The 25,512-nt window shown below is 48.9% G+C and overlaps 12 protein-coding genes across 12 annotated transcripts; 5 read left to right on the top strand and 7 right to left on the bottom strand.

Annotated features, from left to right (window-relative positions):
- Positions 1-798: 798 nt before the first annotated feature.
- ACHE_70348S (pantothenate kinase) lies at positions 799-2,322 on the top strand (the record flags this gene model as incomplete). Its single annotated transcript, XM_043282671.1, has 3 exons — positions 799-1,068; positions 1,185-1,467; positions 1,526-2,322. The coding sequence occupies 3 exons, from the start codon at positions 799-801 to the stop codon at positions 2,320-2,322; spliced, it is 1,350 nt and encodes a 449-aa protein (XP_043140027.1).
- Positions 2,323-3,199: 877 nt separating this feature from the next.
- On the bottom strand, positions 3,200-4,611 carry ACHE_70349A (uncharacterized protein; the record flags this gene model as incomplete). The annotated part of the gene is made up of 6 exons (XM_043282672.1): positions 3,200-3,748; positions 3,799-4,122; positions 4,178-4,213; positions 4,269-4,366; positions 4,426-4,437; positions 4,503-4,611. The coding sequence occupies 6 exons, from the start codon at positions 4,609-4,611 to the stop codon at positions 3,200-3,202; spliced, it is 1,128 nt and encodes a 375-aa protein (XP_043140028.1).
- A 797-nt stretch (positions 4,612-5,408) lies between these two features.
- ACHE_70350A (uncharacterized protein) lies at positions 5,409-5,657 on the bottom strand (the record flags this gene model as incomplete). Its single annotated transcript, XM_043282673.1, has 1 exon — positions 5,409-5,657. One exon carries the CDS (start codon positions 5,655-5,657, stop codon positions 5,409-5,411), a length of 249 nt encoding a protein of 82 aa, XP_043140029.1.
- A 68-nt stretch (positions 5,658-5,725) lies between these two features.
- On the top strand, positions 5,726-6,376 carry PUT2_1 (1-pyrroline-5-carboxylate dehydrogenase; the record flags this gene model as incomplete). The annotated part of the gene is made up of 1 exon (XM_043282674.1): positions 5,726-6,376. One exon carries the CDS (start codon positions 5,726-5,728, stop codon positions 6,374-6,376), a length of 651 nt encoding a protein of 216 aa, XP_043140030.1.
- A 1,625-nt stretch (positions 6,377-8,001) lies between these two features.
- ACHE_70352A (Zn(II)2Cys6 transcription factor domain-containing protein) lies at positions 8,002-9,231 on the bottom strand (the record flags this gene model as incomplete). Its single annotated transcript, XM_043282676.1, has 7 exons — positions 8,002-8,056; positions 8,103-8,149; positions 8,223-8,650; positions 8,704-8,853; positions 8,910-8,974; positions 9,027-9,146; positions 9,200-9,231. The coding sequence occupies 7 exons, from the start codon at positions 9,229-9,231 to the stop codon at positions 8,002-8,004; spliced, it is 897 nt and encodes a 298-aa protein (XP_043140031.1).
- A 462-nt stretch (positions 9,232-9,693) lies between these two features.
- On the bottom strand, positions 9,694-10,893 carry ACHE_70353A (uncharacterized protein; the record flags this gene model as incomplete). The annotated part of the gene is made up of 1 exon (XM_043282677.1): positions 9,694-10,893. One exon carries the CDS (start codon positions 10,891-10,893, stop codon positions 9,694-9,696), a length of 1,200 nt encoding a protein of 399 aa, XP_043140032.1.
- Positions 10,894-11,306: 413 nt separating this feature from the next.
- Positions 11,307-11,880, top strand: ACHE_70354S (uncharacterized protein; the record flags this gene model as incomplete). The annotated part of the gene is made up of 2 exons (XM_043282678.1): positions 11,307-11,397; positions 11,525-11,880. 2 exons carry the CDS (start codon positions 11,307-11,309, stop codon positions 11,878-11,880), a joined length of 447 nt encoding a protein of 148 aa, XP_043140033.1.
- Positions 11,881-12,927: 1,047 nt separating this feature from the next.
- On the bottom strand, positions 12,928-13,878 carry ACHE_70355A (type 1 glutamine amidotransferase; the record flags this gene model as incomplete). The annotated part of the gene is made up of 1 exon (XM_043282679.1): positions 12,928-13,878. One exon carries the CDS (start codon positions 13,876-13,878, stop codon positions 12,928-12,930), a length of 951 nt encoding a protein of 316 aa, XP_043140034.1.
- Positions 13,879-15,214: 1,336 nt separating this feature from the next.
- On the bottom strand, positions 15,215-16,598 carry ACHE_70356A (uncharacterized protein; the record flags this gene model as incomplete). Its single annotated transcript, XM_043282680.1, has 2 exons — positions 15,215-16,018; positions 16,077-16,598. The coding sequence occupies 2 exons, from the start codon at positions 16,596-16,598 to the stop codon at positions 15,215-15,217; spliced, it is 1,326 nt and encodes a 441-aa protein (XP_043140035.1).
- Positions 16,599-18,871: 2,273 nt separating this feature from the next.
- On the bottom strand, positions 18,872-19,240 carry ACHE_70357A (uncharacterized protein; the record flags this gene model as incomplete). The annotated part of the gene is made up of 1 exon (XM_043282681.1): positions 18,872-19,240. The coding sequence occupies one exon, from the start codon at positions 19,238-19,240 to the stop codon at positions 18,872-18,874; it is 369 nt and encodes a 122-aa protein (XP_043140036.1).
- A 1,280-nt stretch (positions 19,241-20,520) lies between these two features.
- On the top strand, positions 20,521-22,076 carry pigc (phosphatidylinositol N-acetylglucosaminyltransferase; the record flags this gene model as incomplete). The annotated part of the gene is made up of 2 exons (XM_043282682.1): positions 20,521-20,902; positions 20,980-22,076. 2 exons carry the CDS (start codon positions 20,521-20,523, stop codon positions 22,074-22,076), a joined length of 1,479 nt encoding a protein of 492 aa, XP_043140037.1.
- A 1,662-nt stretch (positions 22,077-23,738) lies between these two features.
- Positions 23,739-25,158, top strand: ACHE_70359S (uncharacterized protein; the record flags this gene model as incomplete). The annotated part of the gene is made up of 3 exons (XM_043282683.1): positions 23,739-23,815; positions 23,867-24,769; positions 24,840-25,158. The coding sequence occupies 3 exons, from the start codon at positions 23,739-23,741 to the stop codon at positions 25,156-25,158; spliced, it is 1,299 nt and encodes a 432-aa protein (XP_043140038.1).
- Positions 25,159-25,512: the final 354 nt, after the last annotated feature.

The following is a 25,512-nucleotide window of genomic DNA, read 5'->3' on the forward strand; positions in this document are numbered from 1 at the left end:
TAAACTGTGCCATTCTACAAATATATTGATCAAAGTGTCAGTGTCTGTATGTCTTAGACCAGGTTAATTTAAAAGTACTGCATATGCGTCCTTTTGAGTGCATTGTCGAGCGTGGGGGTTCGATATTTATAACCGAAACCGGAAGTGTTATACTCCATCAACCGGCTTTAATATACACTCGATATAGCATTGGAGCGTTGGAGCGTAGTGAAGAGCATACCAGGAATCAAGCGAAATAAATCGTTCATATCCCAGTTACTACAACGTGGTCCAAGTAGAAACTAAATCAGGGATAGCAATGCAGGAGTAGCAGGGTTATACAAGTAGCTGAATTCCGGATTCTACAGAACACATGTCACACTGCCTTCATTGATAGACAAATAAACATTACCAAGCAAAGATATATAACATCCTTTGAAGTATTCTACCCAAGGCTTATTTCTCGTTGTAGCCCAGCACGTGCCTTGATGCCTGAGGATGCAAAGACGTCATTCAGGATCTGAGAACAGCGAGATTACCAACAGCAACGAAATACATATACTACTACATACCCTGGTTGCTGCTACTCTATTGTGAAGCATTGAATACGACCTCAAAGAATTGAACTTCTCGGGCGGTTCCACTTGCTTCTCAACAAAAGCGGGCAGAAGGAGATATACGCAGTAGGGGTTATCACGGTCGTTATCCCATTTCCCCGAGGATGGACTCGGTCTTCAATGGCTCCGTGACCTTTGTCTACTATTATATACCGCTGCTGCTCCTATTCCTTTCCTCCCGGGCACTCAAGCCATCATCACTATGTCCCCCCCCGATCGCATCTCGACCGTCTTCGACTCCACGCCCGGCTCCAAGCACGCCTACAAATCCTCCGCAGACTTCCGCTCCGGTCGCCTGAATGCGATCGCCAACCCCGGAGCTGTCAAGATCAATGTCGAGGGCGCTTTCATCGTCGACGAAGAACCACGATCCCGCTCTCGAAGCCCCATAGAAGCCGAGGGCGTGCATTACGAGAGCCAAGATATCCGGCTTCCCCATCATACCGGCGTCGTGAGCCATGTCGCTGTGGACGTGAGTGATCCCCGCATACTGACAGTTATCCCCGCAATTGCCGGGGAAAGAGGGATCGCATGCGCAACGGCTTCTGGACAATCGGGCTGACTGTGACGATGGTTTTATTCTAACAGATTGGCGGTTCGCTGGCGAAATTGGTCTATTTCACGCGAGAGCTGGACTCCGCGGACAATGGCGGCCGATTGAACTTTATCAACTTCGAAACCCATCGCATCGACCTTTGCATTGACTTTATTAGACAATTGAACGAGGAACATGAGAAGCTCAATGGCTCTTCGCAAGACGAATTGTGTGTTGTGGCTACTGGGGGTGGTGCATACTTGTACTACGACAAGCTGAAGGAGGCTTTGAACGTAAATGTGAAGCGGGAAGAGGAGATGCAGTGCTTGATTACAGGTACGCTTCATTGGGATTATATAGATTTGAACGTGAAACTTACGAATCTTTTGGATAGGCCTCGATTTCTTCATCACCGAGATACCAAACGAAGTCTTCACCTACAGTGATACCGATCCCGAACCGATGAAATTTGCCGAGGCCCGACCGGACGTATACCCCTACCTTCTGGTCAACATTGGATCCGGTGTATCCATGATCAAGGTGTCCGGCCCGAAAGAATTCCAACGTGTGGGTGGAACACACCTGGGTGGTGGTACATTCTGGGGCATCTTGTCCCTGCTGACTGGCGCCCGGACCTTCGATGACATGCTGGCGATGGCGGACAGCGGAGACAACAGCGGTGTGGACATGCTGGTCGGTGACATCTATGGCATGGACTATAGCAAGATTGGACTCAAGAGCACCGCTATCGCCAGTACCTTTGGCAAGGTCTTCCGCATGAAGAACGCCGCTGAGCGGAATGCAGAGGATGGTGAAGGCCTCAGCCCAAGGGATCCCGAACATCCCGAGGATGACGTGAAGTTCAGGCCCGAGGACATGAGCCGGAGCCTGTTATACGCAATCAGCAACAACATCGGCCAGATCGCATATCTCCAATCGGAGAAACACGAGGTCAAGCACATCTACTTTGGCGGATCCTTCATCCGCGGCCACCGACAAACCATGAACACACTGTCGTACGCCATCCGCTTCTGGTCCAAAGGCGAGAAGCAAGCCTACTTCTTGCGCCATGAAGGCTACCTCGGTGCGGTTGGCGCATTTCTCCGGAGACAACCGGCCAACTGGGGCCGTCGGAACAGCCTTGACGACGCGACAGCGCCTCTCACTTTCAAAGAGGCTCTCCTATCCTAGTGCCAGAGCTAGCTCTCTGGCCCCTTGCCCATTTGTATATTTTCTGCTTTGCCAAAAGCATTTGTTTATATGTTGGTTTGAACTCTTCGATACCCATTGTTTTACTCGACATTTCGGTGCATATCAGATGCAATTGTCTGAACTCGATATTTTGTCTTTAATACCGGTCATGCACCCAGGAAAAAGTCCAAGCATTATGTTCTTTTGGATGAGTTCTTATACGTCTGTTCGGGTGCTTTTACAGACTGGATGCTGCACTATTTTTTCTACTACGTTGTATTTAGCATTATTTTCGTTACATTGTATAACACCTATTGAATATTCATGTCAGATCATACACTAGTTAATTCCCCCAAATCTATGCATACTCGTTTCGGGAAGTACCTCTGCGCCAAGCGAAAGAGTTCTTCCGGCTATTTGACCCGGATGCAGAAGTGAAGGTCTTGTCCTGCTGCATCCCCTGCTAGACATGAACGTCCATATCTGTTCGAGGGCAAGGAAGGCGAGTCCAGGCTGTTGCTCGAGGACTTGAAGGAATCAGCTACCGTTGCCGTTAATAATATCTTAACTGTTGAGATCAAGTACGTGGCTTAGACTAACTTATGATACAACAGACTCTCTTGTATACTAATAACTTCAATATATAAGTTTAATACTCTGTTTCAATCCCTGTACAAGTACACTGTCGTTGTTTGTTGTGATCAGGTGATGGCGACGAACATCATGAAGCGGCTTCTCGCAGACGAGAGGATAGACCAGTCAACTCTCCTGTCCAGACCTCCCTTTGCGACGTTTCTGTTATTTGCTCTTTCTCTTCCTTTTTAATTTGATTCTTGACGGTGTCGCGATTTGGACCTGTCCTTTGTACTGTGTCGAACTACGCGTCGTGATTGGTGCTCGACCCCTTCAGCTCTGTCGGCTGTTTGAAGGGAATGCATAGGCTCTTCGCCCCCATACTGGGTGCCCTAGTATCCTCCTGCTCCTGGGGTTGACCATCCGCCGCTCGCTCGCTCAGCTTCTTGATGCGATCCTCGCATTCCTCTTGAAGACAGAAGGGAATGAGACACAAGTGCTTTTTGTCGATAGCAGGGGTGAACAAGGCCCAGTGCTTGACAATTTTGACAGTGTTGCGGAATCCCTCCAGCGCACTGGTGTACATGTCTGACTGGATGGTCTCCAAAAGAACAGGGATCTCAGTGGCAGCATTATAGATCGGCATGCGTCCCTTTTCTCCCGTATCTCGACGAGCGGTACTGACGAAGCCCCCTTTCAACACCTTGGGGACCATTTCCAATCGAACCAGGACACCCTTCAATTCCCAATGATTGAACTTCCAGCCCGGCGAGTATTCGGACCCCTCGAATTGACGCAACGGTTCGCAGGGTTTCGTCTTTGACCTTCTCACCAGTGCTAGCGGTAATGCCCACTGCACTATGACTACTTGCGTCGGAACCACCCGTGGAGGGGTCATTAAACCACACTCCGTATCCATGAAATTCCTCGCAATAGTGTCACGGCCTGGCCGCGATAGAGACCAGAGACGCCGGCCATGCGGACGACTTTCCGAACGCAGTCCCAGGGTCCTGTGTATAGTCGATCTTTCCCGTGAGGTTGCGTCTGAAGTCGGATACGAATATGCTCGACTGGACCGGATACCACACTGTTTGTTACTCCTGCTGCGACACCGGCGAGGTAGAACTGTCCCAGCGGCAAGTCGCCGCCATGGGACCCAGACTTGCGGTAGTTATAGTGCTCGATGAGCTGTCGAAATCCTTGGAACGTGCCGAATTGAATACTGACCTGTCATCTGGTGAGTATGAGATGCGCACGACGAGCCATGTTCTTTTGGACTTACGCAGGCACCAACACCTAGCAATGGTACCAATGTTCCCTGATTACTCCCGTGTCAGCCGAACCCAATGGATGGGGAAGTGGCTCCCCTGTACCTTGTAAAAGGCAAGCACCCCTTCTCGTGCCCAAATGCCACGTGCAGCCGAAAGAGCGGTGCCTCCTGTTTGTGTTTGCAATCGGACCTTGACGATATCTGCAACAGGTCAAAATCAGCAAATAGTGTGTGCCGGAAGGACGTAATCTGTCACAAACCAAAGGGTTGTCCTTTTCGAGATGTCAGCTATGGCTTGTCAACAAATGCCAGCGCTTTGGATAAATTGTCCTTTTACCAATAAGGACCTGTGTAATTCCTCCTGCTGCTCCAGCAGTCAAGCCCTTCGCAGTCTCCATCCAGTCCACGGGCAGATTGGGAACCTTGACGTCGACCTCTGAAGACATTATGTACTGAGATGTGTTACGGTGAGAACAGTATTCTTGGGAAGTCTGCTAGTCTTCGTGTCTAGCCGAGGTCTTTCTGGTCTATTTAGCTGGCCCGGCGTGTTCGGATGAAGCCGAGAGGCCTGGCGTTTGACTCGGGTCACAAATGGGCCCCTCGGCTGGAGCGTCCGAGGAGCCAGGAAGGAACTTTCATTTAAATTCCTATATGTTTAATGAAACGTATTAACCTGCCAACTCGATCGGCCCATTTGTCTTTCTGCTTTATCGCTATTGCATGCCACCATGATTTTTGGCCGCAGAGTCAACCGTCTTCCTCGCGTATCGTCTACACTGACCACGGGTGCGCGGAGAAACCTGGGGGGTTTGGTCAGTTTCCAAGTGCCCCCAATTCGCAATGAGCCGAATGTATTTTTGATTCTCGTTGTTTATTTTGGGTGGCCAATCGACTAACAACTGTCGTGTAGCCGTCTTACAGTAAGGGCTCGATCGAGCGGGTCAGGCTTCAAAATGCCCTAGACAGGCTCTAGAGCCAGATTCCCAAGGAAATTCCCCTGTCTATTGGTTCAAAAGAGGTATGAGCTTTTTACTCATAACTCACTCTTCCATGGATGATGCAGTTCCTTCGTGAATGCTGACCATGTTTCAGTCTTTTTGAATATCGTCCGCTGGAAGGATTTGTCTACGCGATGAGCCCATTCAATTTTACCGCCATCGGCGCCAACCTGATTGCTGCCCCGGCTATCATGGGCAATGTAGTCATCTGGAAGCCGTCCGACTACGCCATCCTGTCCGGATACTTACAGAAGAAGATCCTGGAGGAAGCAGGTCTGCCTCCGAACGTCATTCAGTTCCTTCCGGGTAACCCAGAAACCGTCACCGACGCCGCCTTGGAGCATCCCAAATTTGCTGCCCTGCATTACACCGGATCCACTGAGGTGTTCCGTGATTTGTATGGCCAAGTCTCTGATGGTGTGCGCGCAGGCCGCTACGACAGCTACCCCCGCATTGTAGGCGAGACCGGCGGCAAGAACTTTGGCGTCGTCCATTGCACCGCGGACATCCGCAACGCGGTCATCAATACTGTTCGCAGTGCTTTTGAATACCAAGGCCAAAAATGCTCCGCTGCCTCCCGGCTGATGTCTCTGAGTCCGTGTGGCCAGAGTTCAAGGACCAGCTGGCCCAGGAGACGGGGGAGCTCAAGATGGGAAAGCCGGAGAAGTTTGACAACTTTATTGGCCCGGTGATCCATGAGCGATCGTGGGAGAAACTGGTTAGGGTCATTAAGGACGCGAAAAAAGATCCCTCCGTCACTCTTTTGGCGGGCGCCAATACCAGCCGCGAGGTTGGCTGGTTTGTGAAGCCTACCATCTTCCAGGTCCAGGATCCGTCTCACAGTCTCATGAAGAACGAGTTCTTTGGGCCAATTTTGTCTGTCTACGTGTTCCCTGACAGCAATTATGAAGAGACTTTATCCCTGGTAGACTCGAGCACCAACTTCGGTCTCACCGGTGCAGTATTCGCCAAGGACCAGTCGGCCATCGAGGCTGCTGAGCAGCATCTGCGTCACTCAGCCGGCAACTTCTATATCAACTGCAAGAGCAGTGGCGCGTTGGTCAGTCACCAGCCATTCGGAGGCTCCAGGGCCAGCGGAACCAATGACAAGGCTACCAGCACAAATTTGGTCGCGCGTTTCGCCAGCATCCGCAGCATCAAGGAGGGCTTCCAGCTGGCAGATGAGGTCATGTATCCTTCGAACGAGGTTTAGTGATTTGACGAGGAGGGACTTAGAGATGCATTGTTAGTTATCCCGTTTTCTTGTGATAGTAGTCTCGGCCACTTATTGGGAGTTTTGACATTTCATCCTGATAGCCCATCAACTATTTCTACCTTGTCCACGGTGCTTTATCAAATTCCTTCTGAACCATTGAATACCTTCTCAATCTCTAGCCAATCCATATAGTCGACACCTGTTAATGGCAATGTGGGATTGTGAAAGCTCGAGTATATCCCCTCTGCTTCCCCCGTTAGGTCTACCCCCCCAATCACCCTGCATGTCAAATATTGTGTCTAAGCCCCCAACCTGTTCCCACGGCTCAAGGAGTCGGGACTCATCTTCACGATATCGCCCGGTATCTGAGTGGGGTGTCGGAAAAGGTGAGTAGCCCGATGAATTGGGCCGGGTGGTTGAGCATGGTGTGGGATTAAGTGCCGAGTGTCCTGCATTTACATTGAATGGCGAATACAGTTGGCCTCCCGATGCGATAGCCCTAGCGTTAAAGCAATGGTCGGCCCATACGTGGGAGCATGACTGCACAATGTCCTGCAAGCGTTGCTCCGCGGCCGAGTTGCCCGCCCGAGAGAGGAATCGGAGCACTGCGAATGCTAGGTTCAAAACTGGGGGTGGGCGTCCCTGTGATCTGTCCATGAAGCCGACCATCACGAGGACAAAGGCAGCGGAGAATGTTGCGTCCAGGTCAAAAAACCCCGTATCTAGCTTTTAAACGATAAAGATCAGCATACGGAGGGACGATACAGAATATGAAAGGTAAATGAGCGTGATAGAAGGGACAAAAAGTGTAGTTATGAGGACAAGAAAGGCTGAGGTACTGCCAACTCACGGATTATTTGCTGTTTTTGAAGCACACACAAAATACTCAAGCTCCGCGTTGCCGCCTCTTTGCACGTATCACAGAGTCGTATTAAGATCTCAGGGACAGCCTCTGGAGACTGTGCATTTTGCTGTCTCTCGACTTCTAAGCGAACGCTCCGCAATAGTATGGGGCGCGTACATAGAATGATAGCCTGCCGACGCTGTTCTATCAGCTACTATAGGCTCGGGAGGCATTCGGTTCTCAGTGAAGGGAAACTCATCTGAAATAGCATCAGATATAATGATGAACCAGTCCGTGTTACTGACTGCAGAGGTCGACTAAAATCCAGTACTAGCGACTGGGGAAACGAGCGTCCAATATCATGGAGCTCTTGGAGAGTGGTCTGTATCTTTCGAACGAGCTCCGGTTGACTGACGGAGGCATTGCCGTACAAAGCTGCAGGATACGAATTAGCACGCTACCCTGCTAATTAAATGAAGTAAAGTGGCTTACAGGACATTATCTCGTCAGTGACACGTGCAATGCGCACATTTATCGTGATTGCAACTGGAGATGGGAACCCGACGGCATGCCGAGGGTAGCTCGCGCGGAGCTGCCTTTCATCAGCCCCGGCGGCCAACCCGAGACCTGACGACAGGCGTCTGCATCCATCAGTAAATGACTACAAACCCGCAATTCAAAATAGAGGGCCCACTGATCTAGCATAAAGACGGTCCACCACAGTCGTACCCTGTGAGCAGCTTGGGACGGGAGACAGCCTTGCTCATTTTCAGGTAAGTTACATTCCAGCGCGATGGCGAGGCGCAATGCCAGCCCAATTTGCCAGGAGTTTACTATCAGAGGGCGGGAAGGTCAATTCAGAGGAAAAATAGAACATACATGAAGATAAGCATCATGCTTGCGATCGCACCATTGGAGATAGGTCGCTATCAGGGTGAGAATCTCGACCCCAATAACTCCCTCATCTCCCAATTGATGTAAAGGGGGCAAACGTCGTACCGCTTCTGCAAATAGGTCTGATCCGGGGGGCTGGCAACTCGATGGCTCCACGTCCATAAGCTTCGCCATCGCCATGACCAATAGATACTCGGTGAACCAAGAAGTCCGCTTCTGCTGTTCCCGAGACTCAGGGGTCTGGAAGAGCAGAACCATGGAATCGGAAAAGGAACGTGAGTCGAAGAAGTGTTTACTGACACCAAGATAAAAAAGAAATTGATCGAGCAATTGCTGCGATGCTTCCAGCGATGGGATGGGCGGTTCATCGGTATGGTTGAGTAGCGTTCTGACCGATGCCCACTGCGCTCTAGACCCACATGGAATACGTTGGCTAGAATAGATCACAGAAGCTGGTGATGGACATGGTTTCGACAGATCAAGTAAGAATCGGACTTGAGATTCGAACGCGGGTCCCGAGGTTAGGTCCGTTGCTATATGAGTGGATCAGCTGTCCGTTAGGGCAATGAAAGGACGACAGACTTACCTGGACTAATCCCAGTCACACTATCTTCATAGGGGATACTCTCTTGCGGTTGGTCGCTGGCCGCATTGTATCCTAGCGTGACCGGGCCAGGTTGCGGGGGAGGGCGATGCGGGTTATCCACTGGGGCAACCGGGGGAGACGCCGAGCATCCTAGGAGTAGATTGGCACAGGTCAAACCGGCAATAGATGACAAAGGCTTCACTTACCGTTGCAATCTGTTCCATAGCGCTCCTCATAAGACTGGATTCTCTCCAAGAGGCGCTGCACATGACTAGACGTTGGTCAGCATGGGCGGATCTGCTCGCCTGAACCAAAAGACCCACGCTTCCGAGTATCTTCGACGGCCGGTCCGACCGAAAGCACATTCCCAGCCATGTTTGACACATGCATCGCAAGGTTGTTCGCCGGAACACTTCACCTTGCGTCGACGACATGTCTCGCATCTGGACTAAATGTCACCACAGATGCTCCATGCACCACCGAAGAGCACACTTACGCATTTGATGATCGGGGGTTAGAAGCCACCATGGCGTGCTATGACAAACCTTGGACTTCTGGTTTCGACTGGCCATCTACACGGATATGAGGGGTGTCCGCCTCGGGCGAGGGTTCTGAGGGGAAGTTTTAATCTTCCGGCCCGTCGAACCATCTGGCCGCTTTATGTTATTTCTATTTTCTCACGTGAGGTTTGACAACCCTGAAAGCGCTAGGTGACCATAGATCAATAATGCAGCAGATTACTTCAAACCATACCAATCTACTATGAGCTGCATGATCATCGCATTAAGTTACCAGCAGGAAGAGAGGATTCTCCATTGCGTGTGCGGAGAAGCATGGAGGCTTGAGCTTGTTACCTGTTATTACCGGAGCCACTAGGTGATTGCAATGGCAAGAGAGAAAGAAAGAGAGAGAAGAGGAGAAGCTACAGTGCGCTATGCAAAGATCAATGACAGATGAAATGACTTCTAGTTACGCCTAACGTTCAATGTATTACATAAAACCTCTCTTCAACCGGCGCATCGTTTCCTGTTTGAGCAGTAGGTATTCCTCCTTCGTTCGACCGACCCCATCCCGATTCTCGACGGCGCGGCGCAGTAGGTAGGACAGACAATCTTTCAAGGTGCCCCAGCTGAGGCATTTGAACACCTCGGGGGATGTCTGACGGGGAGTCTTGCTCATCTCCTGACCCAACTGCAACAACCGGCAGCTGAAACCGTCAGCCATTCCGAGAAGCTGTCCATACTGGGTCTTGGTCATCGGTCGTTTCAGCGAAAGCTGCTCCTGGCTCATTTGGTCCGCTTTCAGCACACTTTTCTTGTTATGCGTGGCTAGGAATAGCCCGGCCGATGGGAACGGTCGGTCTCCGCTCCCGAAAGAGCCATATTGACGGCGGATGATCCCCTCCGCCATTGTGTTGTATAAGTGATCCGTCTCAGGCTTGGTGTCGTTGATAAGCGCACGTGGCTCTGATGCGATATAGGCACCCCGGACGAGCTTGATCCCAATCGTGAACCCTTCCTTTTCCGCTAGTTCGAGGTGAGACAGAAGATTCACGGGGGTTGACTTGAGATAGGCCTGGTACGTGTTGTATACCACGGCCACTCCCTTTTGATTATACTCCCGCATGAGGTCCAACGCCACGGTTTCTAGGACACTCTCGCGCCATGCGGCGATATCGGGATGTTGGGCAGATTCGGAATGGGAATTTTGAGATGTAGGGAAGTCTTTTGTTTTACTGGCCGACGCGCCAATGACAATTCTTTCGCGTAGGTCAAAATCACCCCCTCTGAAGCCCATATCCTTGATTTTTCGGATCGTAGACTGAACCCCCGCACCACTTTCGCCCGCGCAAAAGTGATTGTAGAACGTCATTTTGAGAATTTGCCGCAGTAGAGGGTTTTTGTTCACGTCGAGCAAGGAGACTCGCGGGTGAGCAAGAAGAGACAGCACTCTCAGAGCGGGCTTCAGCAACCATGAGTGGGATGAAACGGTGGCCACTAGTAATGCCCGCAACAGCATCTTATTTGGCAACAAGAAGTGAGGCGGCGGCGGCGGCGGCGCAATCCTGCGGAAATGGTCTTTCGATGGAACAGCCTGCGTTGATTTGGCTCGGTATTGCAGGAAGCGGATGGCGAGCTTCGGGCCTCGCGGAAGGCCCAACGACCTTGTAGTCACAAACTTCACTACCATATCAGTGAGTATACCCTAATGGCAATTATCTTTATAGATATCTCTGAATGGGGCTGTATCCATTCGGCTTGGTCCGAAAGCCTCGGATGCTGTCGCCGAAAAGGCGTATTGGAACCGCAAGCCAGACACACTTCTGCTTCTGCTGACAGCCGGGAGAGTTGAGATGTCACTGGTAATGGAGAGGGTACGGCCTTGTCACCTAAAGGGCGGGGAAATGATTATCAGCACCTCTGTGCGGGTTAGATCGTCCCACCAGCGTCGTCGAAGGACGTTATCAAAGGCGGGCGGTTCTCCGCGGCTTTCCCCTCTGTCTAGGGTGTACATCTTATTTCGCTGTCAGATAGTACAGGTCAGCGTCAGGCTCACAGTCGGGCAGGTGGACTATCCCCCTGCCGTCCCAAACCAAAGACGTTATGACCAATCCATGGACCAAGCCCTGGCTGCCCCGAACACCAGCACCGGGCATCGCCTTCTATAATGCCAACTTGACTGATGTCGAAGCCGGTAAATGTTCACTAACTCGATCGTAAGGATCAAGAATGGGCGGGTCGTTGAGGTGGCCTCTACATTGAACCCGATCTATCGCCCGAGTCGCAGGCCGTGGATCTGAGAGGCCAATATGTCTGTCCAGGATTAATCGACTGCCATGTGCATCTGACGACGACACCCAGCAGTTTCTCTTTGAAAGACCTGTACGCAATAAATCCCAACACTGTTGCTCATCGCACCGCCTATGTGGCGCGGGAGATGCTGCTGCGAGGCTTCACAACGGTTCGCGATACCGGCGGCGCTGACGCAGCACTACGTGACGCCATTTCAGAAAGCTTGATTGTTGGGCCCAGACTGTTTGTGGCTGGCAAGGCATTGTCCCAGACCGGAAAACATGGGGACTTTCGGGCCAGTGACCAAGGAGATGAGCCCATGTGTTGTGGCCGGCACTCACCCGCCCTAGCCCGCATCTGCAACGGGAATCCCGAAATGTCTTGAAGCAGCCCGAAATGAACTGCTACAGGGGGCCAACTTCGTAAAGATCATGTGCAGAGGAGCAGTGGCTACTCTATCCGGCGCTCTGGATATCCTCCAATTCACAGCCGAGGAAATCCGCGCCGTTACCACCACCGCCAAGCAGTATAATACGTATGTCACCGCACACGCATATACGATTGAAGCCATCCTCCACGCAGTCAAAAATGGCGTCTAGGGCATTGAGCGTGGGAATTTCATCGATGATGCAACAGCCGCCTATTGCAAAGAAAGGAACGTGTTCTTCACACCTTCGCTTGTCACCTACCAGGGCATGACGGAGCTGCCGTTCGACCAGTTTCTGGATGAATTCGGTCAGACAAAAAACCAGCAGGTCTTGGCCAGTGGACTTACGGCTCTGACTGTCCTGAAGAAGGCGTGAGTAACGTTTTGTTTTGGGTCAGACCTTCTGGAAGGGTTGCACACGCTCCAGAACCGGGAGTTCTCGATCCATCTGCTGCTCTGAGCATCCAGGAGATTCTCCAGTCGGCCACCATAAACGCTGTGAGGTATTTGGGGATGGAGGGTCAATTGGGCTGTGTCAGAAAAGGCAATATTGTGGATCTTTTAATATTGAAAAAACAACCCGCTGGAGAACATTAGCATTCTGGACCATGTGAAAGAAAATCCGGCCACTATTTTGAAAGATGGCCGGGTCGTCTTCGAAATATCGAGCTGGTTGTCTGTGGATCCAATCTACGACCCATGTCGTATTCAGGATTCGAAGCGATTTGCGAATTAGGAGGATAGTCAGATCAGTAATTGTATGTTGGGATATGCTGTCCCCGAGCGAACCAAATTCTTGTAAATTGGGAATCCCTAAGAACTTGCTGCATATAGCCTCTTGGAATTGTATCAACTGATTTCAAAGTTTTGCAGGGTGTGAAGCCTAAACAAATACACTAATAGAAATGGAGTGATTTCATTCTGGGCTACTACACGTGGACTAGCTAGTAAAAGTTCGATCTGACTTTTGGCCCATCAAAGATGAATTAATTGCCCGCTTAACACCTAATCCTCGCCCGCAAGGAACAAGAGAACCACCTCAGCGGCCACTCGAGAATCATCATCGTCCTCCTCGTCAGGTCTTGAGGACCGGTGGATTTGGTCCAGATGGGACGCCAACAATGACAGGGGCCACTTAAAAGCATGAGCAAATTGATGACACAGCTCAGCTGTGGCAAATGCATCGAATTCAAAGTGGCCTTGCAGAGTGAGAACGCGGCCAGGATAGTACAGGCCCTGTATGGAGCAGAGCTCACTGCTTCCAACATTGATCCAGCGTTCCGGGAGGGAAACATCCGGCTCTCGTCTGTCCGTAGCGGCTTGCAAGTAGGACACCACCGCATCACCATGAATGAGCTGGATTTGGAAGGGGGAACTTGGCAAAAAGCGATGAAGGGGTGGAAATTTCCAAGCAAATTCCGGGTTTAATGAGATTGGCTGAACTCCTATTTCGTGGCCATGCTGCATTGGCTGCACGCACACTTTCACAGAGGATTCCTCTCCCATAGACTGCTCATCACTCCCGAGTAAAGCCTTGGCGATGAGCTGGTGTCCAAAGCATGAGCCGAAGATCTTAACGAGAGGGAACTTGGTGTACACCGTTTGAAGAAAGGACTGTAGTGGTGGGATCCAAAATAAGTCGTCATATGACGCTGCAGCGGCACCGGTGACCAAGATTGCATCGATCGGTTTGGGTTGGGCGTCGATGTAGGGGTCCCTACCAGACAATGAATCGGCTCGAAGGCACCCCAATGAGGGCAATGACCCCCCAATCACGTCAAAAGCTGTTACATGAACATCTAGTTTCCCATGTTTCAAGGGCTGCGAGCTCTGATTTAACCGTTTTGCAGCCCCCTGAAGGAGCCGACGAAACTGAGAGCTGTATAAACCTCGCTTGGCATACACGCGGTAGCAAGGCACATCGGTGTCAAGCACAGCGATATGCACTTGAACCATTTCTCCTGATTCCGACTTCACGTTTGAAGAGAAAGTTGACGATCACAACGATACCAAACTTTTTGCTGGTGAGATTGTGTTTTCCTTTTTCCTTCTGCTTTGGTCTGGCGGGTACGAAGAGACCGGGGGAAGAAGAAGTGGTTTAAAACCACCAGGACAGGTAGAGAACATATGCTGCGAGTTCAGTTTGCTTGATCCTATTTGTAATTTGCGTTATAAGCTGCCATTGGCCTGGTCCTCGGCCTTTCCCTTGAATTTTCTCACTCGGGCGCCATCCGAATCCCGGGAAAAACCCCCGAAGAGTGCGATGAGGTAAATATTTAAGTCACCCGCGTAGAGAGAATATATAGAGCGCATGTATTGAGCTAACGCTGTTTATTGGATATTTCACAGCTTCACACATCAGCATGGCTAGACTGCGACACGATCCGCAAAATATCCAAATTATACATATCCAAATCCGCAAATTTGCGGATTTGGATAGCATTTGACATCCTCATATCCGTGCGGATATGGATTTGGATAGCATTTGCTATCCGCATGTGGATTTGGATATCCATGTGGATATGTAAACAGTGCAAATTTGACGAATCTGTGTCTACATAATTTATGCGATCCTTGGCAGTATTAAATGGTATTGTAGTTGTAAGAAAGTCTACTGGTTGAATAATTCACATTTGTTGATATTGGATCGAAGAGAACTTTTGTCATAACTCAATTTATTGTAATTCTTCTAATAGGAACTAGTATCTATCAATTTCAAAGCCAGCTGGCATCTTTGGCTGTTTCCGAACTCTTCTTGAACGTGCCTGCATACTACTCTTTTCTTCTGGTATATTAGGTAGAGGATGATCACCATCATCATCATCAAGCTCATGGTCTATCTCATCCCTTGGCTCAGAAGAAATGCTTCTGCGTTGTTTCCCTAGGGCACGCTCACTAGGTGCTGCAGGCTGTGAGTTATATAGTATATCATCTTCCTCATTGTCGCTTATTGGTTCCAAATCTTCCTGGGGCTGAGAGAGGGCTTTTTCCTCCTCAATGCCTGTAATTTCACCAGCTGAGAGATACTCTTTTATCAAATCTAGCTCCTCTTGTTTAATCTCAAACTTTGATGTGCACATATACATCATCAGATCCTTGATTGTATCAGATTTGAGGTTTCCTCGACGATAATGACAGATATCATGAGCAGAGTTAAAGAGGCGCTCAACACCAGCACCACTAGCTGGGATAGAAAGGATATCCCGAGCAAGGCTTGATAGTGCTGGAAATTCAAGCTCATGCTCTTTCCAGAAGAGTCTTGGAGGAGTATAAACAAGACCTGCTATTAGTGTTAGTCATAATCATCCAAGACATAAAATAAGCACTGACCTCTCTCTAGATATTGTGTAAGCTCATCATTATTCTTTCTTGTTTGTGAATGCTGAGATCTGGGGGTTGTAGAGTTAAGTAGCATCTCAAGCTCAGAAGTAGGGCTTGTAGATGGTTGATGCATTGGCAGTATGTGCTTATCAGAAAGCTGCTTTTTATACCGCTCAAGATAGTTGTCAAGGCTATTGCGGTATCGTGCACAATAGTCAATTGTATCATCCTCCCAATCCTTAGTGGAAAAGAACTGAAGCTTGTTTGATGGAGCCATAATTGTGCTAATTGCGAAGATATCACCATGGAGCTCATTATCTGTATTACCATAGTAATCAGAGAGCTTAGACCGCGCTGCTTCTAGTGCATCAAGCATTGTCTTCTTCCAGGGGACTTTCTTGCGCTGAAGCTGCTGTATAGATGCCTCAAGGTGGTCAAACAGCTTATTGTAAATGCCAAAGATCAGATGAACAGTAACATCCTTTGTCTTTGAAAGGGCAGTGGTGAATTGAAAGAAAGGCTGGGTAACCCAAAGAAGATACTCAATTTGGCGCCATTCCTCCTTATTGAGCTTGAAATGGAGATATTGATGCATCATACAGTATTCATCGAAAATAGGCTGCAGTTGTTTGGCACGGCGAAGCATCAAAAATGTAGAATTCCAGCGTGTACGAACATCTTGGTAAGGAACAAGCTTTGGCTGTTTGGTCTGAAGATCTAGGAATGCTTCCCGGCGCTGTGGACTTGCATTGATAAAGATAGCAAGGCTCCGAACCTTTCAATACTGTTAGTAGTTATTAGATATTAGGGTAGAGGATAAGAGCATATTATACCTTGTTTAATGTGTCTGCAATCTCCTTTGTCTGATATCTTGTATGAAGGGAGTGTGTACATGCATCTAACCATTCTGTCTCTGTTGTATCGTTGACTGGGTTTGCTTTCATTTTCCCAAGGAGCTGATTCAAGCTCAGCTGAATAACATGTGCAATGCATGGAACCCGGATAATAATGGTATCACTATTAAGATTTTGTGCCTGAACAGATGCTTGAATGCTTGACATCATGGTGTTATTGTTCGATGCATTATCAGTTGTGATTGATAGCACACGGTCAGTGACATTATGCTCCTGGAGAATATTGAAGAGGACTGAGCTTAGATTACTGCCAGTATGGGTTCCATAAAGCGGCTCAAAGCCAAGAAGGATCTCACAGTAGTTCCATTCCTGATCAATAAAATAGCCAGTGATTGCCATAAATGCTTGGCAAAAGGGAGATGTCCAGCAGTCAAGTGCAATTGAAAGCTTCCCTCCTGGTGGAAGCCTCTGGAGCAGCTTTTGTTGTCGTTCTTTAACCATTGTGTGTAGATGGCGTCGAATAGTTGTGGTGGAAGGGATATCTGGTCTTGATGGGGCAAGCTGTGCAAGTTCAACAAGGTCCTTAAATTCAGGATGCTCAACAATACGGAAGGGAAGCCGTGCAATAGTGATGAAATTAAGCAGCTTTTCCATCCATAGATCTGGGGTAAACACTCTCTTGGCGGATAAATGTGACTAGAAATTATTAACATTATTAGTGTTCTTAAAGTAAGAAAAAGAATTATATCAGCACTTAGCCTTACTGAGTCCTGTAGAAGCTGATCAACACCTCGCTTTCTTGGTATTAGACTGCGACAGCCAGATCCTTTGAGGTGTGCTTGCATTGGAGATGATCCTGCACGGCGATGATGTGGGTGAACAAGGATATTATGGCAGCGTTTACACATGACCTTTGGCTCGCCAGTCTTTTCATGTGCAACTTGTTCAAATTGCTCCCAGCATTTGGATGATTTTCTACCATCCCAATGTATTGTATTCCTCACCTCCCTCTTTGATCCAAAGTCTGTTTTTAACCACCATTCAACAAAGTCGGTTTTTGCCATATTGCTGTAAAGAATCCAATTCTGGCGGAATTTAGGACCAACCCGAGCAAGAGTATCAGGAGCACGAGGTCGTGGTGGTGGAAAAGTGAAGTCTGAATCAGGTGCAGAAAGGATGGTTTGCTGACTATCAGAGAATGGTTGTATAATGTCTGATTGAAGAAAGTCAGAATCATAGAAAGAATCAGAAAACTGAGATTGTTGGTTTTGTGACATATTGAAAAATGTGTAAATAGGAAACTATCACTGAGCAAAATGTGAGGGACTCACAGAAAGATTTAAACATGGCTTCAGGGGACATTGACTATTGCAGGGAGTTACATGTAGAGTAGATAGATCTATTATTATGGAGTACCGCTCTATATTATGATAGGTTTAAATGAACACTAGTGCGGATATGATATGGATATCCTTGGATTATCCGCATGATATCCATTAATTATCCATGTAGATCCGCAAAGTTCACGATAAAATCATCAAGTTCCCATTTTCTTGATTTTCCAACAATTACATATTGAACTATATGGACTAGGCATTGGAAATATATAAAAATCAGCTCCTGCTACTGCTTGATATCTTATTCAGGCAAATGTTCCCCTAAATCAATCTTCATGAGAGTAGTTCTCTTGGTAGAGGATACACCTGCACACTCCAGCAGTAAATATATATTTTCACCTGTAACACCCAAGGTCAGCTTTTAATATCTAAATCATTAGTAGCTACCACCACTTCGCCTGTAATTTGAGATACTAGAATTACTTCAAATGCAGAGGGTCTAATATACCTAAGCATTTTCAAAAATTTCATAAGGAGGACAATGGAAAAGTGCCAACTGATCCTATTACAATCAGAACAGGCGTAAATAACTGATATTTACGAATCTGAATCAGCGAGTTATGCATCACATGACAGCCTGAATGTAGTTAATTTAGCGAGAATTGTGCAAATGCGGATACCATGCGGATATCCGCATCCTATCCACGCGGATTTGGATTTGGATTTGGATACCTGAGTCATATCCAAATCCGTGCGGATTTGGATGTGGATAGCAAAGTGGTATCCGCGGATGAGGATATGTCGCAGTCTAAGCATGGCATCACTGCAGCCCCCATCTAGACGGCCATTGGCGAGTGGGAAGGGGATGTAAGCGAAGTTTTGGTAGTAGTTTCACGCAGTGAAGGGTAGTTTTACATCAGAAGGCAATCTCTTGCGCGTTCCCTCAACTTTTGTTGATATGGTCAAAGGGGTGTTTGTCCTTTAGTCAGAATACCAAATTTATTGCATCTGTGCGCCGCAGCCAAAAATAAATATCGTTTGACTGCAGAGAACCCTCAACTGTAGATATTGACAAGAGTGGACGATTGCTAGTCCCGTATATAAGGGACCAGACGGTGCACATCTACCAAAGACAAATTTCCCTCAAACCGAAGTTCATATTCTAATTAATAGTCTGGGGAATCTGCATAGAAGCAATTTAACCTAAAGCTCACCCTCCAGTTTGATTGACCGTTGCTACCAGACCTTTCAACTGCCAGCCTGCCGCGGCTTTCCTCTTTGAGACATTTTGCAATAGGATGGGCCACGTATTCCACATTTTTCTCATTGAGGCCAGCGATTGATATCCGAGAGTTACTCGCCATATAAGTGTGATATTTTCCCGCTCGATAGAAGCGATTTGTTAGACTCGCTAGTTGCCTCGCTTTCTGTATTGGCTTACCTCGAAGTTTGTCCACAATTACCGACGGTAGTCCTAAGAAGCCAAACATCCCCCGCTGTTGAGTAAGATAATTCCATGTCCCCGGAGCACCTGGTTGTCCTTGTCAGACTCAGTGTTAAGGGTCCTCTCGGGCTATCAACATGCCACTTTGGATCAATGCTGAATACAGTGCCTGTCTCATAGACCGAACCCGATAGCTCCGTGATCAGATCAGTGTACCACACCTGCGTGAAATCTTCACTACCAAGAATTGCGGCTGCAACCTTGGCGCCATAGGCTGGCAGGTTGGATACCTGGGAGTGTTGGAGCATTTCGAGAAGTGATTGAGTGTTTGCTGCCGCTTGCTGGGCTCCGGCTGCAAACATGAGACAGTCAATCTGTTCGCTTGCAGTAGTATCAGGTTCCTGTAGCATGCATGCTAGTGTGATGAAAAAAATACCGTAGAGACCTATGTCCTTGGCAAAGGAAAGGCACACCCCAGCCTTCGTCCCTAGATCATCCACAAAATGACGAATCGCATAGTTATCGTTGTCAATGTTGCCAGAGTCGAATCCTAGATACGCCGCATCGAATAAAGGGAAGAGTTGTCGCTTTTCATCACACGTTCCATTGCTCCTTGGTCGGACCGCAGCCCGTAGGGTTGTGAGCACATGCGTGAACGATGATGATCGAGTCGGGCTTCGCGCTCTTTAGCATCGAGAAGTAAGAATCGATATCTATGTCCCTCTTATCCTCGTCGTAGTAGCGAAAGGTTTCACAGGCAAACCGAGTGAAGAGGACTTGGTGGTTGGACCAAGTTGGTGATAGGATGTTGGGTAGCGGTGACCGAACCTGTCGTATCAGTAACCCGGTAAGATGCAGAGCGCCAGTCTCGAACAGACTTTAGACGTCGGCTAACCGTCGGAGTCACGAGTCCGGATCAGCCAACCTCGTATGTCAAATAGAAGCAAAATAGGCGCTCAAAATGGGTGGGGATTTCGAACCTTGGATTGCAGCTTCTGTACCCCTCCGGCCCCAGTACAAGCTTACTGGCTTCATTGCGAAAGGTCTGATGCCCTAGGATCGGCAAATACTCTTGATTCAATCCCTGCTCGACGAGTCTGTCTCGACTGGCTCGGTGGGCCGAGAATTCGGCAGCGTTGCCGAAATCAGCAATGGCACGATTTGCCTCCGAGAGCCAAATGAAATTGAAGAGAAAACTCGTGCCTTTGTGACTTCTAAGCTAAGCTCTTGGTACATAAAAGGTTCTACTGAAGGCATCAAACGCTGGTCCTAGCGCATTGCGGTGACGCATGGGCGAAAGCCATGGTACCCTCAGTCACCAGCCACAATCCCCATCTGCGACTCCTAAACGTTTCTGCTACAGTGGATTGGCCAATTCCCCAATAAAACACCTGGATAAGGGCTGGATAGACCTGTCGGGATCCTAACACTGCTGCAGTGCTGCCGCTATGTATTTATATTCTCCTGATCGGCAGCGTCATAATGACCGCTGACTAAGCACCACGTGGAAGCGTGCGCGTTTTCGGCCAAAACGAGATGAATGCGACTCTGACTCTGAATATCTCCAGATTTCATTGCTCTGACGAACTAAAAAGAAATAAAAAAACAGCCATGCCCCGAGCATGAATCCTGCGTCTGCTCGATGCCTTCACTGCTCGGCTCGCCTCCCATCCCTCCATCAGTCCCCGACGAATCCCATCCCAATCAAGTGGGCGGGTCCAGGTCTCACTCTCCTGGCGAGCAACGTGCCCTCCCAGATCCCAACCGACTAGCCCCTGAAGACGCCTACTATGCGCCGTCACTGTTAAAGGCGCGCGCGGCCGCAGCGGCCAAGGCAACCCACGACGATTCTCTCCGAACGCTCAAAGGCAATGGCAACTCCGCCGCTGTTGCGACTTTGCGGCCATTGTCCGCGGTGCCGAAGCCGGATGCTGAGAAAGATGTACGGACTGTGAGGGGGGCAAGTCGACGGAGGAGACGGAGGAAGGGTGCTTGGAAAAAGTTACTCTGGGTCAAGCAGTCATGTATGTTCGGGGTGTTTGCCGGTTCTGTTCTACGTGTCTTCTATGAGATGACCGACTGACAGTAAACTGAACCACAGACCCGGATAATTACACCGATACCGAAACCTTCCTCGATCATCTCCAACGAAACCCACGCGTTCGTCCATATGATTTTTGGCCATTGGTGGCTGACTCGACTGTCATCGTGCAACATGTTTGTTCCGTGGTTATCTTCATCTGCTGTTTTGTCGGTATCGTCCAGGGTCGAGTGAGTCCCGTCTCGGTGGTCTGTTGGGGTAGTGTTGGAACGGCCGTGGGATGGATACTCTGGGATGCATGGGCGAAGGCAGATGAGAGCGCTAGTGGTCCAGAACGTGTTGTGGAGGGAGATACAGGCTCGAGTTCCAGTTCGGTGGTAGACCACCCCTCTGGGACTGGACAGAAGGATAGCCAGGTTCAAGGTCTTGGACTTAGCATGGGCTCTAGCTTGCCCGGTCCTAATCGATACGGAGATTCACGCGTGTCAGAATCGATCTCGCCTACAGCAAACGCCATTCACCAATATCCCATACCACCTGAACCCAGCAGACCTCTACGCTTATCATCACGAAACCGTCAGCGACTGTCAACAGTCAAATCCGCATTCCTCATCTACTTCGCATTACTCGGGCTCAGTCCCATCCTCAAATCTCTCACCAAATCCACCGCCAGCGACTCAATCTGGGCCATGAGTTGCTGGCTCCTAATCATGAATATCTTCTCCTTCGATTACGGAAGCGGGGAGGGCGCAGGCGCCACCAAATTCCCAGCTTCTCTATCCACAAATGCAGCGGTGATGGCATCCACCGTGCTCGCCTCTCGTCTCCCCTCCACAACCCACGTCTTCAGCCTCATGCTCTTCTCCATCGAAGTTTTCGGACTCTTCCCCATCTTCCGCCGCCAACTACGCCATATCTCATGGACCGGACACATCTTCCTAACACTAACGCTGGTGATCGCCGCCGGCGGTGCTGTCGGGTGCACTCTGCGAGGCGGTTGGGCAGCTGCTGTCGTAGGCTCGATCCTGGGAAGTATTTTGACGGCACTTGCTATGGGAGGATGCAGTTGGTGGCTGATTAGTCTTCAGAAGTATAAAAATGTGGTGATTGGACCGTGGGATCCGGCGAGGCCTATTATTCGACGGCATTGGGATTGATTGCTTGATTGGGAGTCGGGACTCGGATGTTCTAAAGATACCCTTTGTTTTGCTAGAAATAGACTTTAATCACTGTACATAGGTTCTGTTCTAAATACCTTGTTGTTGACAGTGTGAACCAGTAATTTGCTTGATGTTGCTTCATACAGAAGTTCACCCGGCTTAGAACTGTTATGGTTTCATCGCCGATTTTATTCTCCAGGGCCGAATGGAGGGCATATGACAGGCGCGCTTTGCGTTGCCATTCATACATGTCTTTTGGAATGGGAAAAACACTCGGCATCTGGTAGTCACGTGTTATCGTTATGATATATAATATGCACTGTTTCCAACGGACTCGGCATATATCTGACAAAGTATTGAGTCTGAATTTAGACCGAATGGGCTCTGTAGACCCAATATCAGATAGAACTACGAAGCTGGTCTTCTGCAACACTACGACAGCTTTCGGCTTGCTGAGTTAGATGGCAAGTAATCAACAACAGTGTTCTCTTTCCAACCATGATAGATACAATCAGGACAACATCAACTTGTGAATCTGTCATATTGTTAGCAAAAGCCCTGACATATCAGATTGAGGAAGTAGTTGGTACGTAGAGCTTCAGCAAAACTCTGTGAGAGAAATGTCCAGTTCAACCTGACCTATAATCAGTAGATGGAAAACTTACCCCAACAGAGTACGGAGTACTGGGTGGGTAATATAACTGCACCAAGTTAAGAAAAAAAGGGAACTTGAACAGAACTGGACATGTCCATTTTATGCTTTTTGAGGGAAGAGGGGTTCTACGAGGACGGACTACGATAGAAACGAAACGAATTCACTGCCATTCGTTGTTTTGATTGATATATCTGTTGAGCTGAATGATAAACTAGAATTTCTTTTCTCGTTTGTTTTCTTGAAATAGTCAACGGATATGGATATCCAGCGGATGCTTGCATATGCAGGTTTCAATTCTTTGTCTATATTCACAGGGTCCAAAATTCAATTATTGAACCATACACGTCTACGTACACTTCGCTAAATTGAGATAAATGTACTCCATACAGATAACGGCGTCAAGTACACAAATGGAAAAGTCTTCGAGACAAACTAGTAACCCTAACCACCAACATTCATGGACACACGTGGAACATTTTCAGGATTCCGTATTTCCCAGAAAGGGATAAACTTTATCTAATATTAAATCAGGTAGAATGAGATCTATAGAGCTCACATTACTTTTTTTTTACCCTGTCTTTTCCAAATTGGACTCCCCGGAATGCCAAAAGGCATGAAGAATGCTCTGCACACCGCGGCGCGTTGTACAACACGGTTCGTTTATCGAGAGAAAAAAGGTATATTGAATATACCACTCAGTATATGCTATTACAAAAATCGCTTTATCTCGAAAAAGAGTATAAAAGTATTCTCTAGAGAACATGGAGTACACAAGTACTACAAACTCTGGGGATCCTGTCACACGTACCCCAACCCATACTAAACATCGGAATGCCAGTGAAACACTAAAATGTAGCATGGCAGTCTGCATGGAAACAGACATACCGGATGATAGAAAATGAGAATAGAAATGCCAATACAATTAAATACCCAGAGTCTTCAGCCTCGTCTTCTGTGCAGTCGACAATCGCCAACCTACCGTATACGACGACATCAACGACGCCATGATGAAACACATCCTCCTGGGCCTGCTGGCCGCTCAGACGGCGCTGAGCACCAGATTCGTTATGTACATCGACCAGTACGTCTCCAACCCCTTCACTTCATCTTACAATACTGACGACTATGGCAGATACCACACAAAAGACCTCCCCGGCAAAAACCTCACAGAAGGCATAACCCACGCCGTAATGGGCTTCGCCAAAAGCGACCTCTTCACCTCCGAATCAAGCCCCCACTACGAGCCCTTCGAACCCGTCTCCACAATGCGAGACCGCTTCAGCCCAGACACCAAAGTCCTCTTCGCAATCGGCGGCTGGGGCGACACGGAAGGTTTCGCCGCCGGGGCAAAGGACGACACAAGTCGGCAGCAGTACGCGAAGAATGTCGCTGCCGTTGTTGAGGAGAATGGCTTCGATGGTGTGGACATCGACTGGGAGTATCCCGGTGGTAATGGGGAGAATTACAAGGATATTCCGAATGAGGAGAAGACGGGAGAGATTGATGCGTTTCCGAAGTTGTTGGAGGCGATAAAGAAGGAGTTGCCTGAGGGGAAGATTCTTTCTATTGCGACGCCTGGGAAGAAGGGTGATATGATTGCCTATACGGATGAGAATGGGCCTAAAATCGCTGAGTCTGTGGACATGGTTAATGTCATGTCTTACGACCTGGCTAACCGCCGGAACAATGTGACGAAGCACCACAGCAGCGTTGAGGACTCGCGTGAGACTATCAAAGCGTACAAGGGTATTGGGTTGCCAGCTGGAAAGCTCAACCTTGGATTTGCGTACTACGCGAAATGGTTCATGACTGCTAAGGATGCGGATTGCAAGGCTCACCCGCTTGGTTGTGAGATGCAGGAATTGGAAACCCCCGATGGCAAGGACACAGGCAAGTCGGGTGTGTTGACCTTTGAGAAAGGCACGATGGCCACGCCCAACAAGGATGACTTGAAGGAGTCGACGGACGGCTCATGCGGATACGGGACCATGACAACCTGTCCCGAGGGACAATGTTGCAGCCAATACGGCACTTGGTAAGCCTACCTCCACCTTCCGGGCTACATTAGCCTGGATATACAAGTAGTCACGGTATTGACAGAACAGCGGCACAACCGACGCCCACTGCCAAGCAGGCTGTCTCTCCGACTACGGCACCTGCAAGGGCCTCTCTATCATCGACTCATGGCGCCGCGCCGACAAGGACGGGCAGCTGGACGAAAAGGCCGGCGGGCAGTACTATTTCGACGGCGAGGAGGACCTTTTCTGGACGTGGGACACTCCTGAGATGATCAAGCGCAAGTTCAAGGACATTGTGGATGAGGAGAAGATCGGGGGTGTTATGGCGTGGAGTTTGGGTGAGGACACGCTGGATTTTGCGCATGTTAAGGCCATGCAGGAGGGTGTGAAGGAGCGGAGTGCATGATTGGCTGGCTGGATCGATTGTCTTCAGCTTGTTTTCTTTACCTATGGCCTTTATCATACAGTCATTCTGGTTCTGAGGTTTTTTTGTTCACAGAACCTTTTTTGAATCGAGGGCGATATTAGCCGGTGAATCAATCATTCTGTCCGAGCATGACCCGTACCGAGTGATGTCTCGGTCAGCCGGTCAATCGGTCAGCCGGTGTCGGTTGAATCAAGCAATCGGGATGGTTGATCTCGAGCTTTGTGTGCAGCCACAACAAAACCCCTTGATGAACAGAGTCCCAAGACATCAATTGCAATTCCAGAATATCCCCCTCTCTTCATTCATCAGAATCTGAAGCAAAACATGGAAATT

The sequence above is a fragment of the Aspergillus chevalieri genome, chromosome 7 (assembly GCF_016861735.1).
Source record: "Aspergillus chevalieri M1 DNA, chromosome 7, nearly complete sequence".
NCBI classification, from domain to species: domain Eukaryota; kingdom Fungi; phylum Ascomycota; class Eurotiomycetes; order Eurotiales; family Aspergillaceae; genus Aspergillus; species Aspergillus chevalieri.